The sequence below is a fragment of the Halichoeres trimaculatus genome, unplaced genomic scaffold (assembly GCF_033239565.1).
Source record: "Halichoeres trimaculatus isolate MK-OKI-2021-1 unplaced genomic scaffold, fHalTri1.1 fHalTri1_scaffold_1, whole genome shotgun sequence".
NCBI lineage: Eukaryota > Metazoa > Chordata > Actinopteri > Labriformes > Labridae > Halichoeres > Halichoeres trimaculatus.
This window is the reverse complement of record NW_027437179.1, coordinates 1,497,142-1,515,106: the sequence shown is the minus strand read 5'-3', so window position 1 is coordinate 1,515,106 and position 17,965 is coordinate 1,497,142. Positions and strand designations below refer to the sequence as shown.

General features: G+C 41.5%; 2 protein-coding genes across 2 annotated transcripts; both read left to right on the top strand.

Annotated features, from left to right (window-relative positions):
* The first annotated feature begins 245 nt into the window (after window positions 1-245).
* Window positions 246-1,649, top strand: LOC141796478 (odorant receptor 131-2-like). The gene is made up of 2 exons (XM_074677637.1): window positions 246-395; window positions 831-1,649. Exons 1-2 carry the CDS (start codon window positions 246-248, stop codon window positions 1,647-1,649), a joined length of 969 nt encoding a protein of 322 aa, XP_074533738.1.
* An 8,253-nt stretch (window positions 1,650-9,902) lies between these two features.
* Window positions 9,903-11,304, top strand: LOC141796837 (odorant receptor 131-2-like). Its single transcript, XM_074678122.1, has 2 exons — window positions 9,903-10,052; window positions 10,486-11,304. Exons 1-2 carry the CDS (start codon window positions 9,903-9,905, stop codon window positions 11,302-11,304), a joined length of 969 nt encoding a protein of 322 aa, XP_074534223.1.
* The last annotated feature ends 6,661 nt before the right edge of the window (window positions 11,305-17,965 follow it).

The following is a 17,965-nucleotide window of genomic DNA, read 5'->3' as shown; positions in this document are numbered from 1 at the left end:
TTTTGTTTTTGATTCTGTTCTGTCATGTCTTCTCACTTATGATATGTCACACTTCTTTTCTTTATTCTTGTGTTTTATCTTTTTCATGCCAGGTTTTCTTTTATTTTGTATTCATGCCCCTACCCTTGTAATTACAGTTTTTCTGTTTGTGATTCTGTGCTCTGTTTAAACTTGAAGTTTTGGAAAGAATACCAACACGTGCAAAAAGATATTTACTTTTTTCAGAAAGGACAGACTCTGCAGACATGAACTTTTCATCCCTGAACGGATCCTCAGTCATGATTCCACCGGACACCTTTGCTTCTGGTGTGACCAAGAATGTGATCGTCACAGCTCTCTGCATCTCCATTAACTACATCAACGGCACTCTGATACACACCTTCAGGAAGCATGAGGTACCTCATGTGTCTGTTAGCTGTGCTACTTTAGCCTGTTGTGTCACATGAAAGGAGAGAACACACTGAGTGGATCCTGGCTGCTGCTAATGATTGGGCTTGTTTGAACATGTGACATGTCAGCAGGATGTCTTTGAATATTGGCAGACTGATGTTCAGGATGAGAAAAAATGATGCAGAAAAAGTCAGAATAAAAACACATTCTTCTGAAGAAAAACAGCACTTGCATTGCTCTCTGAGTTAATCTGAGATGGATTTCTTTTGACTCCAAAGTTAATGGTGTTAAATCTGTGATCTTCCTGTGATATGAAATTAGCTCTGATATGATCAGATGGAGCTCTTTAAGACTTCAAGATGAGAAATGTTGAGGACTTTTTTTAACTAAATTATCTCCACAACAAAAACCTCTCTCTGAATTCAGGTTTTTTCCTGCAGGTGTTTCACTCCAGCTCCCGTTACATCCTGTTCATCCACCTTGTGATAAACGACATGATCCAGCTGGTCATGGCCGGTCTCCTCTATGTAATCAGCTTCGCTCTGTTCACTATCAACGTGTCCCTGTGCATCATAATGCTGATCTTTACCCTCCTTCCGACCTACAACACACCACTCAACCTGGCCGGCATGGCGGTGGAGTGTTACATGGCCGTCTGCATCCCCCTCCGCTACAAGCAGATCTGCACCGTGAAGAACACCTACATCCTGATCGGTCTGATCTGGGTGTTGAGCTCCTTCTCCATCCTCCCTGACCTCTTCATCCTGATGGCCACAGAGCAGCCTCAGTTTTTCCTCTCCAGACAGTTTTGCTCCAGAGATTATGTGTTCAGAAGCTCATACAGTCTGAAGAAGAAAGATGCTTATAACGGTGTTTGTCTCACTCTGGTCTGGCTCACACTCTTCTACACCTACCTAAGGATCGTGTTTACTGCCAGAGGAGTGACTCAAGACATTAAAAAATCCAGAAACACAATCCTGCTGCACGGTTTCCAGTTACTGCTGTGCATGCTGACTTATGTCAGATCTGTGTTTGTAAAAAGTCTGGCCTACTTTCTGCCCAACCACGTCAGAAATTTGCGATTTGCAGCCTATGTCATTGTGCATATCATTCCACGCTTTGTTAGCCCCATTGTGTACGGACTACGAGACCAGACCTTCAGGAAGCATGTGAAGAGGTACCTGCTCTTTAAAGTGAGCAGCAGAAACCACCCAGAGTTTGTTGTCTCCACAACAAGACGGACGATGAAACTGCAGTGACAGAGTCTGAGTTCATAACCAGCCCCTGCAAAAACAACTTGTTGATGTAATCTAACTTCTCATTCAATTTAATTTAGACCAGGATCACCTAAAAAAATGTCTTTTTTGTCGAGATTAAAGTAGAAAATATGAGGCCTATGGTGTGAAAGTCAGCTTTAGGAGTAAAAATAAGGTGAAACACAGAGGCGGAGTGGGACTCATTTTCAGCCCTGGAATTTTATGCCTCAGACCGGCCCACTTTCTTTTGTATTAAAATAATGTAATTATTATCCTCTCACAGTCCAAAAACATGCTCACCAGGTTAATTAGTCACTCTAAATTGTCATTGGTGTGAGTGTGTGCGTGAATGGGTGTCTGTCTCTGTGTCAGCCCTGCGATTGGCTGGCGACCAGTCCAGGGTGTACCCCGCCTCTCTCAATGACAGCTGTGTTAGGCTCCAGCCACCCCCAGCCCTGATTAGGATTAGTGGTTCATAAGATGGATGGATGGATGGATACTCCATATATTATTTGATATTCAACAAAACAAACTTCTTTTAGTATGTCAGTGCCTTAAACTGTAGGGGCTCTAATTGACTCTAAAAGACCTGTACTTTACCTAAAACAACTGCCTCAGTCTCATAGCACAAGCACAGATATTTTTTCAGCAGAGGGATGCAGCTCTTGGTGGCAAGCTGCATATTTTCTGCTCTCTGTTTTCTCTCCTGCCTGAGCTGAGCTGAACTTGAGACCAGTAATTATCATCCAAAGCTTCAGAATAACCGGCTGCAGACACTCCTTTGAGCTCTGAGCAGCTCACATTTCACTATGGTGTCCCTTTCTCCCAAAAACTCAAATTCATAGGAATATTTCCAGGAATATAATGCTGTCCAGTCCTTCATCTCACTCTCCTCGTTCACTTGTTAACTGAGCTAGCTAGGCACGTGTACTGACAGACCTGCAGGTTTACCTTAAATTTCTTCTCTTTTTTTAGCCATTCTGCTGAGCACCTGTAAAGTTGGGACTTGTTGCAAAATCTCTCTTTTCACTTATTTTTATTTTTTGTTATTTTTTTTCTTCTCTGATTTCAGCAGCCAGCAGCCCGTAGCACATGTTAACTGGTGCTGGGGCCTATGTTCCACACAAGCAGAGGAGAAAGAAAGAACAACATGCTTGTACTGCAGTGTGAGTTAAGAGGAGATGACATCAACCTGTCCTTCCATCCCTGGTTATTGGAAATGAACGATCTACTGTCAAAAAGATATATGAGCTAGCCATGCCAGAGGGAATACCTGAGGGCAGAGTAGCATTACGCTATTCACAGACATGGATAAGGGAGCAAACACTGAACACCAATACTGCACTGGAAGGATTCCACCTGCTGTGAGCAGACAGGATACAGGAGAGTAAGACTGAACAGACTGCTGGAGAAGACAAGCTAAGTCCTGGACCCTGTGAAGGTGTAGAACTGGAGAATTATGGCCAAGCTGTCGTCTCTGTCTGACATTTTTAAACTTTTTTTTTTTTTTTTATAGTTGACAACATATTCTAATTCTAAGTATTCAGTGATGTTTCTACAATTCAGTTTTCATAGCAAAAATTTAGCCAGAATTTCTTAATATTTAGCTTAGACTTTATATTTATCTCAAATTTCCAAATCTTAGCAAAGATTTTTAGATATTTGCAAAGGTTTTTAAGTATTAAGTTAAGATTTCTAATTATTTGCTAAGATTTTAAATATTTAGTCAGGTTTTTTAATCTTGACTAAATATTTAGAGGTACAATTTCTAAATATTTATCTAATATGCAAATTCACACTCCTGTCTGCCAGAAGCACCAATACAAAGGTTCAAGAAAGCACCAGCCAAGCTGGATTTCTAAAATGTCAAGCTTTACTTCTTTGATGTCGGCCACAAGATCTTCAGCATTGCCATCACAGCACGTATGTTTCTTTCACGAGTTCAAAGTCCTCCCATTTGGCCTCTCCCTTTCTCAAGGAGTCTTCACGAGGTTGGTGCAGAGTACATTCTATCCCTGTTTCAAAGTCAACTTCAAGAAGAGTGACATCAAACCCCAACAGGAGACAATCTTTTTGGATTGTGCCTGAACTATGTCACAATGAGGGCATGTCTTACTCCTTAGAGAGTAGCTGATATCTTAAGGAAAAGTCACATTTTTGCCAAGGCAAACACTGAGTTCTGGTTCCCTTCCTTAGACTACTTAGGATAATCCCAGCAGCAGTAGTGGTGCTCTTGCTGTGGCTTCTCAAGGATCAACCATACGCAGAGGCTGGATGCTCTGAAACAGCACCAACGGAGGGACAGACATGTGGAGCTCTGAATAACGGCATCATCCTTGCAGAGGCATCCAGTGATCCAAAGGATGCTCACACAGGAAGTCCCCCATGGGCATTTTTTTGCAGGTGCAGTCTGGGAGGGCAGTATGGTGCAAGGTCTTTGGATGCCTCCATTAGACACAGAATACCTCAGTGTGTTGGAGCTGTGTAACTGTCCCTGCAAGCTCTCCCCCCTCTTATACATGACAAACCAGTCGAAGTGAGGTTGGACAATTCTGCAGTGGTGTACCACATAAATCACCAAAGGGGCATGAGGTCTCTGTGTTGTCACAGGATGGTTCAGTGCCTCCCCATGCCGGTTCATATGCCAAACTGAGTAGCAGATCTTCTCTCCAGATCGGGCTACTCCTGGGGGAGTAGAGATTACACCCACTGGTGGTAAGCAGCTTGCGGGCTCACTTTGACATAGCCTGGGTCGATCTGTTTGTGTCCAGAGAGATGACCCATTGCCAAGCATGATTCACCCTGAGCCATCCGATCTGACCTTTGGGCCTGGATGCGATGTCTCATGAGTGGCCATAGAGGTTAATGTATGCTTTCCCTCCACTTCCTCTGATCCCCAGTGTACTGCACAGAGTTGCACAAGGGGTCTACAGGGTTCTGCTTAGAGCCCCCCAATGGCCAGGGAAACAATGTTTTCCAGCTCTCCTTTGCTTTCTTCATGGAACATCCTGCCGTAGCTGCTCAGGGCAGACCTCCTCTTTCCAGGTGGCAGACAAATTTGGCACCAGAACCTGACAGCCTTCCCCTCCTCAGTCCATTTTTCAAGACCTCAGTGAGCCTGTAGTTTAAACTATGAACAAAGCCAGAGCACCTTCCAGATTGTTTAACTACAAACAGAGATGGAAATTGTTTTCAAATTGGTGCCTGGGACTAGAGCTGTCCCAAATGATAATTTTTATAAATGATTAATCCAGTGAATATTTCTTTCATTTAAAATTTTCAGTAGTACTTGATCAGTGTAATTATTCACACAATAAGGATGTCACCTATTTACCAAGGGTTCATGATGGCAGCTGCTTCAAGAAGAAACAGAATCTTTAGCGCCACAAAGGAAGCTGTAAACATGATTCCTGAATCACTTTCAACTGGTGACTGATTGGGTTTACTATCATAAAGTTGTGTAGAAATTTAGTCTAGATTTAAAAAGTTATACTTTAACGACAAATTTAGCTACTTCTAGCTGGCGACCTATTCCCGGCTAGCCCATTTATTTCTTTAACCAAACATAAATGAGCACAAGGCAATGATTTCCCTCAAAGTTTTCTGCAGTTCTACAGCTTCATTTAGCAGAAGCTTTTGTCTAAAGTGACAGACATCACAAGCAAGAATTTAGACAGAAGGAAAAACCTAGTTAGGACGACAAAGAGCTTCAAGTTATTTGGCTGCAGGTGCTGCCATTAAGTGAAAGACAATTTTTGATTATTTTTTTATTTCTTTAAGTAGAATAATGTAGCCAACCAACCACACTTAGTTGCTGCAACAATATTCTTCAACCTTCGACAAAACTCAGTAATTAATGCTGAAAATTCACTAAGAGCAGGGTCTCAGACCTTGTGACTCATTCTACCCCTGAGGACAAAGAGGAGAAGGCTCAGATTAAGGGCCCAAGTGTTCCCTGAACAGATGAGTCTTCAGACAACTCTTCAAGTAGAAAGGGACTCTGAGGATTGTATAGAATTAGGTAATTCATTTACCACTTGGGAACAACAGAGGAGAAGAGGTGGGCTAGAGATTTTGAGCCACGCTGGGCTGGGAGCTGAAAGAATATATAGCCTATGTAAACATGTTTTTATTAACAATACTATACAGATGTGCTTTTACTAACTTGGTTGTACACATGTGCTCATTGTTGGGGTATGAATTGCAGGACACTTGAGGGGGGCTGGGGATTCCTGGGATTTTATGGAGCACCCAGAGTAAAGAGTGACCACAAGTGAAGTTAATGTTTGTACCCAATAATAAAAAGAAGTGACTGTGTAACACTAATAACGCAAGTCAGTTATTACTCTTTTAGGGTTGAGGTGTTTCAGTAGAAGTGAGGAAGGTAAACAATTAAAGGAAGGAAGGAAGAGAAGAATGTGTTCTAACAGTTTCTCTACAGATAAGTGAAGGGGGGCTGATCACCCACTTGATGAATGCCAGTCACAGACAGAGACAGAGGACGGCCAGCAACCAATAAGAGGGGGACAACACCTGGAGAGCTAATAAGAAGACGACTCAACCTACATTCCTTAGAGAAGCTCTGTTAGCGACTATATATTGGTGCTGAGAGAGAGTGTCAGGGTCAGTCTCATGAACTGTCTCTGCAACATGTAGGGAACAGGGAAATGAGGCTGCACCAGAGATCTCTGTAAATGTATAATTTTGACCTATTGTTAATAAATTTGTGTTCAACTGAGAACCAGGACGCCTCCTGATCCTTCCCCATCAACGGACTGTGCGGAAAGAGGTGAGAGGAAAATGGAATCAGATTAATAGTTTTAAGGTATTTTGGTCTGATTGATAGCATCACATTTCTTACATTCAAGTATTTGGGAAATTTAGAAGTAAGGCATCATTTCGAGTGACAAACTATATCTGTGAGGTACCCTGTCAGGATCGCAGTGGGGGAAACTGACTGAGTGCACAGTAATAGGTACCCTGTAAAGCAGTGTGGGAAAAGTAGCTCTGTCAGAATAGCAGTGTGGGAAAATTACTGAGCGCCCAGTTAAAGGTACCCTGCAAGGCAGTGTGGGAAAACAGTAGAATTGACACTTAAATGTCATACACCTCACCTCATTTCCAACAGAGCACAAGGCGTCTTTCACAAGCAGAGCATAATGGGTGTGTAGACCTGGAAGAGGGATCCCAGGAAGGCAGGTGCCATTCTTGTCAATGTTTTGTAAGCCAGAAGAAGATCTTTGAATTTGATTGGAGCTTCCACTGAAAACCAGGGACGAGAAATTAACAGGGGTGACATGTTTAATTTGAAATTAAAGAAATGGTTTTGCTTTTTGGTATGAGTTGTACGAGTATGCCTACTCAAAGTATGATTGACCTGACATTTGTTCAATTTAGGTTGGAGTTATTTACGTTTTAAGTTTGCTTTAAGGAAATTTAGGGACAGTTAATGGTCAGGTTTCAAAAAGTTGTCAAAATTGGATGTTGGCAAGGGGTTAACTCCATCAAAAACCCAACAAGGAAGACCTGGAAAAGTGAGGAAATGGACTGCTTCCAAAAAAAATTGATTTACCTGACATTTGTTTAATTTAACTCAGTGTAATTTCAGTTTTGAGTTTGCACTATGGAATGAAAAGGCAGTTTAAGCCAGATTTAAAGTTACCTAAGAATGTTAGAAAAAGTGGCCCAAGTAACTTTGTGCTTTAATATTACATGATTGACACACAATGTTCTATGCATGCCAACAGTCACCCACTATGAAGGCCTTTTTGATTGAAATGATTAATAAACATCCTTTGCTCTGTTCTTGGTAAAGTTTTTTGTGTTTTCCCAAAACTTGAAAGAATGACTTAGGCATTTATTATAATAAGGTAATGATGTGAAATCTTAAACATTGAAGTAAAAAAACAAACAAACACACACTTTAAAGCATATTACAGTATTTCCGAGGAGGACTACTCACATATGACTTTAATAATTATTTGTAAATTAGGAGGTTTAAATATTTTTCGTACAGCACCTCATATCTGTAACCAACATTTGTTGAATGTCTTTTCCTGGTTTCACTATATTTACCCAGTTAGGTATGCTCCTCTGATTGGTCAGCCTTGTGTCATGTGAGCGGGTAACAGAGAAATTAAGTTGTTGTTCACAGTGTTAGCAAGACCACTTATTAGTGACTTTGGGCTTATTTTCTAATGTTTACTTGCTTATTGGGGCTTGCTTTGCTCTGTATGATTCTGCCTGACTCTCTCCCAGCTCTACATAACAACACATTTAGTTTGGTTTCTCTGTAAGCTGTACTTTCACTTTGTTCATGCGCACTCCACCCCTCCCTCTCCCACGAGTGTTACCAGTGCAGCGTGAGCATAAGTGAGCTCCATCGAATAAATGTTCTCTCTTTAAAAAATTAGTGGGAGTTTTGACACTAGTTTCTGACTCAAATCCTGAAAAACTGTTGATACAGAGAGCAAAGAAGACTATCACATTATCAGGTGCTGAACACTGAGAGCTGTCAGCCTGGCCGTCCAAGCCAGAGATACAGAGCCACCATCAGCGCATAGTGCCATCGGGCGTGGATATATTTCCTCATCAATACTCCCCATGCATGAACTTAGTGATCTCTCCCATGAATGATCCAATAACACAGCACCAGTGAACTGAAGTTACAGATGGTCATTTACTGCCTGGTATTTTATTTCTCCATATGACCACAACATTAGAAACAGTGGTACAGTGCATAGACTTTTAAGCTTCACGTCAATGAACTTTTCTAGTCAACGTAGCCAGTTACGTTGACTAAACATCACAACCCTACCTGGGACCTGGACCTTGACCTGGAGCCTGTTACTTACTTGATGGATTGAGTGCTCGTTTTCCTTTCTTTCTGAAACTCAGGTAAAAAAGCTAGCACCCTGAAGGGTTTACACAGCGGTTATCTCTGTGTACCATGAGGCAGTAGGGGGTCTGTCTGTTGGAAAGAACCCTGTGGTATCACAACTTGATACCAAAGGTGATGGAAGGTGGCTTTCAAAATGTCAGTCTCACTGGCTGGTTGGGACTAATCCCCAGACCTATCATTGCCAACTGTTGCAATTGTTGTTATTTAGTCCGTGCAGAAAGGTAGAAGGATGGTTTCATTCATTCATAAAGACTGTGGTGACAGTCATGGTTTGGTCCCATACATCCGTGGTTATAGACATGATGTCCGTTAATCAGTAGATTTTAAACATTCACACGTTTCTTTTGTAAAAAAAAATCTTACAAACATTTCAAACTCACTTAAAAAACTCTCCCAGTGGAGAGGGGCACCAACACCCTTCACTGTTTGGCCTCTGATGCAGGCCTGAAAGAAAGGACTACTTCAGACACACACACACACACACACACACACACAAACACACACACACACACACACACACACACACACACACACACACACACACAAACACACACACACACACACACACACACACACACACACACACACACACACACGAACTGGATTGATGTAATCCCAGAAATCCCCCCTCAGCACAGTATATTAAGTCTCTTCATGGACAGGTGCAGCAGAGGTGTGTCAGCCTGCAGGGTACGTACACTCATGCTTAATAATTCATGTTTTATCTGCAGTGAGCTGAAACGGAGATTGTTCTGCTCTTTATCATCAGGTTGAATCATTGATGTCTTTGTGCATTATAGATTATGAAACGTGTGTTAATCTGTGATCAGGATTATTTATTGAGATGTTTAATTTCTGCTTCTTTAAAGTACAAAGTGCTGTTTTAATGCATATATAATGTGACGTGCAGTACCTTATGGTTTGGGTCCTCCAAAGGGATGAATCTGAAGTGTAACTTGGACAAATCTGACTCCAGGTCCAGCTGTTCTAAAAAAGCATCACAAACGCTGCTCTTGTTGTTTTACACTTTTTTAATGTCCTTCAAAGAGACATGACGTCGTCAGATAATATTTGGGTTTAAGAATCTGTGAGTCTGTCTTGAATGATTTTGCTGATCTGTGATTCTGTGCTCAGTGTCACATTTTGTCACTTACATTAAGTCACATCTTTTTTCCATCAGTCTTGTCTTTCATGTTTTTTATGTCGTTTTTTTTTTTTCATTCATGTCTCTCCTCTTGTTTTTGCAGTTTTCCTGCTTGTGATTCTGTGCTCTGTTTAAACTTGAAGTTTTGGAAAGAATACCAACACGTGCAAAAAGATATTTGCTTATTTCAGAAAGGACAGACTCTGCAGACATGAACTTTTCATCCCTGAACGGATCTTCAGTTGTTCAGTCACGGGACACCTTCACAGCTGCTGTGACCAAGAATGTGATCGTCACAGCTCTCTGTATCTCCATTAACTACATCAACGGCACTCTGATACACACCTTCAGGAAGCATGAGGTACCTCATGTGTCTGCTAGCTGTGCTACTTTAGCCTGTTGTGTCACATGAAAGGAGAGAACACACTGAGTGGATCCTAGCTGCTGCTAATGATTGGGCTTGTTTGAACATGTGACATGTCAGCAGGATGTCTTTGAATATTTGCAGACTGATGTTCAGGATGAGAAAAAATGATGCAGAAAAAGTCAGAATAAAAACACATTCTTCTGAAGAAAAACAGCACTTGCATTGCTCTCTGAGTTAATCTGAGATGGATTTCTTTTGACTCCAAAGTTAATGGTGTTAAATCTGTGATTTTCCTGTGATATGAAATTAGCTCTGATATGATCAGATGGAGCTCTTTAAGACTTCAAGATGAGAAATGTTGAGGACTTTTTTGACTAAATCACCTACAGAACAAAACCACTCTCTGAATTCAAGCTTCCTCCTGCAGGTGTTTCACTCCAGCTCCCGTTACATCCTGTTCATCCACCTTGTGATAAACGACATGATCCAGCTGATCATGGCCGGTCTCCTTTACGTCATCAGCTACATACTGTTCACTATCAACGTGTCCCTGTGCATCATAATGCTGATCTTTACCCTCCTTCCGACCTACAACACACCACTCAACCTGGCCGGCATGGCGGTGGAGTGTTACATGGCCGTCTGCATCCCCCTCCGCTACAAACAGATCTGCACCGTGAAGAACACCTACATCCTGATCGGTCTGATCTGGGTGTTAAGCTCCTTCTCCATCCTCCCTGACCTCTTCATCCTGATGGCCACAGAGCAGCCTCAGTTTTTCCTCTCCAGACAGTTTTGCTCCAGAGATTATGTGTTCAGAAGCTCATACAGTCTGAAGAAGAAAGATGCTTATAACGGTGTTTGTCTCACTCTGGTCTGGCTCACACTCTTCTACACCTACCTAAGGATCGTGTTTACTGCCAGAGGAGTGACTCAAGACATTAAAAAATCCAGAAACACAATCCTGCTGCACGGTTTCCAGTTACTGCTGTGCATGCTGACTTATGTCAGATCTGTGTTTGTAAAAAGTCTGGCCTACTTTCTGCCCAACCACGTCAGTAGTTTGCGCTTTGCAGCCTATGTCATTGTGCATATCATTCCACGCTTTGTTAGCCCCATTGTGTACGGACTACGAGACCAGACCTTCAGGAAGCATGTGAAGAGGTACCTGCTCTGTAAAGTGAGCAGCAGAAACCACCCAGAGTTTGTTGTCTCCACAACAAGACGGACGATGAAACTGCAGTGACAGAGTCTGAGTTCATAACCAGCCCCTGCAAAAACAACTTGTTGATGTAATCTAACTTCTCATTCAATTTAATTTAGACCAGGATCACCTAAAAATAAAATAGATTCAAAAAAACTGTCTTTTTTGTCCAGATTAAAGTAGAACATATGAACCCTGATTTGTCTTTTATCTTTTGGCGTGGCTGCACGGTGGCACAATGGGTAGTGCTGCAGTCTCGCAGCAAGAAGGTCACTGGTTCGAACCCCAGCTTGGCCGACGAAACTGCAGACAGAGTCTGAGTCAGAGTCCTGCACCGAGCTGGGTACCCTCGGGTACCTGCGGGTTTCAAGGGGCACCCGTTGACAACGTTCAGCTACGGGTAGAAAATAAAACAGAGTTATTACATGGGTAGGTGCATGGGTAAAAATAATCAAAATGTGGGCAGGTAGCATGAAAAGTGTTGAGACATGAATGAAAGTTATTTTTAATTCCTCAATATGTATTAACTGTAAAGCTTCATGAGCGAATACATTCAAGTATGACCAGATAACGGCTATTTTTTGAGCATGCAACAAGTCACCTTTCACCTCTCACATCCGGCCAACTACGTCACTCAGTAACTTATCGCAAAGCACAGTGGACAGCTAGCAGCGTGGCAGGTGTGTCATGGAGGAAATAAAAGCAAAAATAGCAACTGGTGACTACCAAATAATGGACAATGTGTCATCCAAGGCCAAATCAGACGTTTGGGAGAAATTTGGGGTCATTTGGACCATGAGAACAACCTTGTTAGTGGATATCCAGGTTGTAAAAAATGTAAGAAGCCTTTAGCTTTTGATAGCCGAAAGCGAGGTACATCTTCGTGGAGGAAACACATCGACAGCTGCAAGAGCACTGGTTCCGGAAAAATGGAAAGGATTCACTGCAAGCTTTCCTGTGATTTGCAGTGTGCACATAAAGCTGGATGAATTCAACAGCACAGGATAGGTCATCCGTATCAGAGATGGTGTTATTCTCTCCATCTCTAGCTTCTCCAACTTCACTCAGTCCTCTCTAGCCCTGCCTCATGCCAGACGGAGACCCTGGATGGAATCAGCGCTGTCTCCAGAATAAAGGATCAGCAACTCAAAAAAACAATCTGCGATTGCAAAAAATAGAATTAACTATCAATCATCAATCACTGTACAGTGTCATAAATCTCTTGTTCTCCTTAACTCAGGTATTACTTCATATACTGCTCTTAAAAGTAATGATGAACTCAACTTGAGACAGTTTTTGTGTGCAATAGTCTGACTGTGGAGTACATAACCCTTCCATCAGTGCAATATTCTCTATAACCCTCTTTCTCCTCTGTGTACTTTTCGTATTTCTTGTGCACACCTCACCCTGTACAGTGATTTTAGTGGGGGGTTTTATATTCTTTATTTAAATTGTTTATTCCTTATTAAAAGTGTTTATATTCTCTATCTTTAAACTGTTTATCTCTCTACTTAAATCTTATATACATCTTGACTCTGAGAAAGCCCTGCACAAGATTTCCTATGCATTTGGATTTTTGGTCCGTGTACACATGGCAAATAAAAACCTTGAATCCTGAAACCTTGGACGTCATACATTTTTGTATTGCATTAATAAGTCATGTTACTCCTCTGATCTCTTATCAGTCATGTTTTTTGCTTTCACTGTCATGTCAATGCATTTTTAACTCATTTCAACATAAACATATTTCTCATACCACTAAAACCAGGAAAACTCATACAATTACAAATCACGAACATCAACTCACATGGAGCTTGTTTAAAGCTCAGTGATATTTAACAAGGCGTCCAGAAACAGTGTAGCAAGAAATCACTATTTATTGACATACAACACCTGAAACACAATCTAAGTATATTCACTTTTTATAACATCTCTGTAGCTTTAAAGTTTACTCCAATTGTTTTTTGATGCTGAAGAAAAGGTCTTGCACAACAAAATCACAAAGTTAATAAACTTCTTAGTGAAGCTAAAGAAAAAAAAAAAAAAAATATATATATATATATATATATATATATATATATATATATATATATATATATATATATATATATATATATATTAGTGGTGGGACTTGATAAAAAAAAATTAATTGAATTAATTATGCCATTTGTAATTAATTAATCGTAATTAATCGCATTTCAATCACATGGATATTCAACATCAGAAGCAACCCTTTTCAATTCAAACAGATTTTGGTAGAAGACTAAATCATTGAATATGCAAGTTTAAACAAAAAAGTCCTATTTTGTTCAGAAGATGTTTTTTTGAGGACACTACTTTCAAGTACATTCATCAGCCGTTACGTGGTAAAAAGTGCTGTCGGGAGATTAAAAAAATAATGTTATTAATTACAGGATTTGTAATTAATTGATCTAATTAATCACATTTTAATCTTATATCTGCTTAAGGTCCCCGCATAAAGAATTTGAATTTTAAGGCATTACAAAATAATAGTGCATGACTAATGAGTGAATGAATGTATTTGTAAGAATACACGAAAAAAAGATGATTTGTAAATCCTTTTTTTCAACTGGTCAATATCAATTAAAATGTCCGTGTTCCCTGCCATTGACATTCGATTACTGTTTAGTGCGTCTATAGAAATAAATTATATTTTACAGCGGAGGGAGGCGAGGTCTGGTGGAGCTTGTCAATCAAAATCCTGCTCGTAAACTACTGTGTGTGACAGCGGTGTGCTCTTATACCAGAGCTCAGCATGGATATGAGGAGAAATGTGAGATGACAGAGACATAGAGAGACGCTGCGAGTCAGAAAAGTTCAGGTAGCTCACGCTCCTAATCTTGCATTGATTTTTATAACGCGTTAATGTGCTGTGTAACTAATTAATCTAAGTAGCGTGTTAAAGTCCAAGTTCTAACATATATATATATATATATATATATATATATATATATATATATATATATATATATATATATATATATATATATATATATATATATATAGGAGACTTTTCATCTGCTGGGTTTGTGATTCAGGAAAGGAGATTGCAGCTTAAGCCAGGGACTGTGGACGATATTCTTTTTCTGCACAGCCACCTTAAGAGCAAGGTCTAAATGTCACTGCGTAGACACAGTAGTTAATAAGATAAACAGTGACATTGGAACAAGTTTGAGCTCTGAGATATTTTTGGAGTCTGAGATACATAGTCTCTCAAAATAGTCCATGTCGGGCACTTTAAGTTGTTAGTTTTATACTGTCTTTGTTAAAGTCAGTGTAATATCAGATAGTTGTACGAAGAGAGGCTTGTTTTGGTTGACGTATTGTATGCTTGGTGGTGTGCGTGTGTATGTGAGAAAAAAAAACGGCGTTACTGACAATGTGATAATAATTGTAATCAGTAATTATCAGCAGCTACAAAAATAAAGAATTTTGTTGGTTAATGAAACGAGTGGCTGTGTGTATACATTTAGATCACAGGTCGGGTCCCTCTGTATATCTTGTGGGTACGGGTTTTAAACAGAGATAATTGAGGGTAACAGGTTGGGTACCGGTTCTGAGCTCCAGGGATAAGGGCAGATACGGGTTTGAAAAGTCGGACCCGTGCAGGACTCTGGTCTGAGTTCATAAGCAGCTTCATTTTCTCACTTCTCATTCTGCCTTATTTAGGCCACAATCAACTTAAAATCACATCACACCTTTTTTTCAAGATGAAGAAAAAAAATTTTGAATCCTGATTTTATCAAGACTCATCCAGGCTTCTTTCTTTTAGTCTTTCACATTGCCCCCAAATTTAAACTATTAGGAATAATTGTGTAGAAGTGGACACTGTGGGGTGTTGTATCATTCATTCATGTACTGACAAAACTGCTGGTTGACGTTAAATAAATCTCCTTAAAGCTATGGTGTACGATTTGGAAGCTTTGTACATCTTAATTACACTGTTTATGGGGGCTGTAATGGTCCTATGGTCCAATCCACACAATATAAAGACCAAAATGAACGCAAAAAATCCATTCAGTATATCCGCTGCAAAGCTGCATACTAGTTGACCAATCCAAACCACGCATGCCGTGAGTCCATCCAATCCTCTGTCTCCCTCGCTTTGCACCGTCATACCCATGGTCCCACCTTGTCCTTCCCCACTACCCCTTTCACGTCAGCTAGCTGCTCAGCTACCAAAGCGTCATGGAGCCAGAGATGACCGAAACCAGAAAGCTGTTACTGTTACCCACCACAGGGAAGGGAAGAAAACGGAAAAGTTTGAAGGAAAAGGCTGAAGCAAGGAAGAATTATGAGCGATACAGGTGCCAACAGAGACTGAATATTGGAGAAATGTACGAGCGGTGGAAAAAGCTGCAGTGGGATTTGGGACTGAAGACAGCGAGACAGCTGAGTTTCTGTTGAACAGGTAATGACTTTGTTTACCACAGTGGGAGATGTCCGCTGAATAACTCTGGTAAGTCTGTGCCTATACTGGCTAATGACTGAATGCTGCTGGTCGGAACGGGTCGGCTCTGTCAATAGATTTTAGCATAAGTTAGCCACACATCTTCAGCATTGTAAACTGAGCTGGTGAAGACACGCCTCGCCCACAGTCGGCTCTGCTCTGATCAGCTGGCAGTGGCAACGCCAGACCTACTTCGCTGGCTAATTCATGGTTTTGATCGCGCCGGTCCAATTGAAAAAGCTACCACTGTGTGTTACAAGGAGGATGGCTGTCTTGTTTGTTCCATTTTCTGGTCATATTGTGTCCATGTTGCATGTGCAGGCAGATCTGCCTGAATAAAAATCCATGTATAAAGGTGAGGTCTGGCCCTAACAGCAAGTATACAGTATGTTGCAGTAGTTCTTTTGACCACTACGTGTGGCCTCAACTTTGAAATAGTCATCATCTCCAACACTGTGAATGAGATGACTTGAAGCATGTTATGCATAAATTGTGAGTCAACGCTTTAACACATGGCATTTGTTTTTGTTTATTTGTATGTATCGAAAATACAGGACTAACAGTGATACATATAAGATTCAATGGACTGGCAGATGCAAGGGCTCGCAAAATGATTGTTCACCTGGAGCCCCCCAAATGGGTCAGTTCACCACTGCCTCTTGGTTCATGGCAATAATCAGTCTGACGCAGCCAGGGACACACCCTTTAAATACAGGACATGTGCTGGTCAGATGCTTTATGATTACCTGTGTTGTGGTCTGGTCAGCAAGGTCCTCCTCTTGTCTGGCCTGCAAGGTCCCCAACAGGTCTGGTCTGCTCTGTGGGTTCAGGGACCTTCCTGCAGTGGCTGATGTGAATTCACGTAGCCCCCTCAATAGAGGTAAGATCGGGCCTTAAAAATCCAGCCCAACCCTACCCAGGCGCCCCCGGTATTAAAGCCCGACCCGGCCCGAGCCTGCTCAATTAACTTGACTTGCGAAACAAACCCGAAATTTTATATAGCAAGTTTTTTTAATGTTAAAATAATCAACATATTTTTATGCTCATTATAAATGCATTTACAATGTGAAATAACACTGGAAAAGTTTGTTAAAGATATTTCTGTGTGTGATATTGTGCTCACATGGAAGCGCCTCTCTGACAAGGAGAGGAACAGCAGCAGGAGCAGGTCTCTGGGCTTCATTAGATCACAAGGAAAGGCATCTGAGACTATGACTATGACACTGACTAAGACATAGTCTTCGTTACGAAAGGGGGAAACAAACAGACTTTAAAAATCCTCCGCTGGAGACTGCGCGCACGGATGAATCCATTCATACATGTTTCTGGACCAGCTGCTGTTTGCAGAAGTCAGACCTGCTGAGGTAGGTGGTCCAGGGCGGTCATCTCGGTGTAAAGTGCGTATTGTGCGGGTTTTCAGTCTCGGGTCTCGTCCTCTTGAACATCTGGCATTGAGCGCTGCGTTAAGCGCACGCGTGTCCTGAGCAGTGTATTTGGTTATTGCAGACTCGTGAAACAGGTGCATCGGCCTCTGGTTGAAAAAGCGGAGCCCTAAAGCTTCCTAGTATGCTTTTGACTGTGAGTGTGTACGGCCGGGAAGGTAAAGGGACAGGAGGAGAAGATACAGCTGACGCACGGAGGGAACTGAGCAGGTGGATGTTTCTCAAAGCTGGAGAGTGACTGGGCAAAGCTGTTACTGAAGGCGGGAACACAATATAAGAGGCCAGGCAAAGAGAGCGAAAGAGAGATCTTGATGCGCACTTGCCTAATTACGCAGAGAAATACTGCAGTCCATAGCAATTACCATACAGCACCCGACCCGAATTTCAGGCGGCTCGGGTTCGGGCTCGGGCTTAAGATCTTACCTCTACCCCTCAATGATCTCCATGGCTGCATGCATTGTCAGGAGCATCTGGGATGGGCCTTCTGTCTTAGGTCCTTTATCACCACCCAGTCACCAGCTTGGAATCATGGAGTGATGTGGAAGCTGGTGGTGGAAGGGCTGACTTCATCTGCTGGGAGATTTGAGAAAAAGTAGAAGATAAGTTTTTGCAGCATTGTAACATGTCATCCTCACATAGGCCAGTGGAGGATAGTGACCTGTTAACAGGCTCCACTCCCAGTAATGGGGGGTCTGCCCAAAAGAAATTTAAAGGGACTCATGCTCACTCTGGACCTTCTACTCATCCTCATATGCATTAAAAAAACAGACAGAGCCTCTTTCCATGGCAG

What these genes read in the sequence shown, in the direction of transcription:
- LOC141796478 (XM_074677637.1), top strand. Translation starts at nt 246, where the DNA reads ATGAACTTTTCATCCCTGAACGGATCCTCAGTCATGATTCCACCGGAC. An exon ending in ACACCTTCAGGAAGCATGAG is followed by an intron (nt 396 to 830) that starts GTACCTCATGTG and finishes TTTTTCCTGCAG; the next exon opens with GTGTTTCACTCCAGCTCCCG.
- LOC141796837 (XM_074678122.1), top strand. Translation starts at nt 9,903, where the DNA reads ATGAACTTTTCATCCCTGAACGGATCTTCAGTTGTTCAGTCACGGGAC. An exon ending in ACACCTTCAGGAAGCATGAG is followed by an intron (nt 10,053 to 10,485) that starts GTACCTCATGTG and finishes TTCCTCCTGCAG; the next exon opens with GTGTTTCACTCCAGCTCCCG.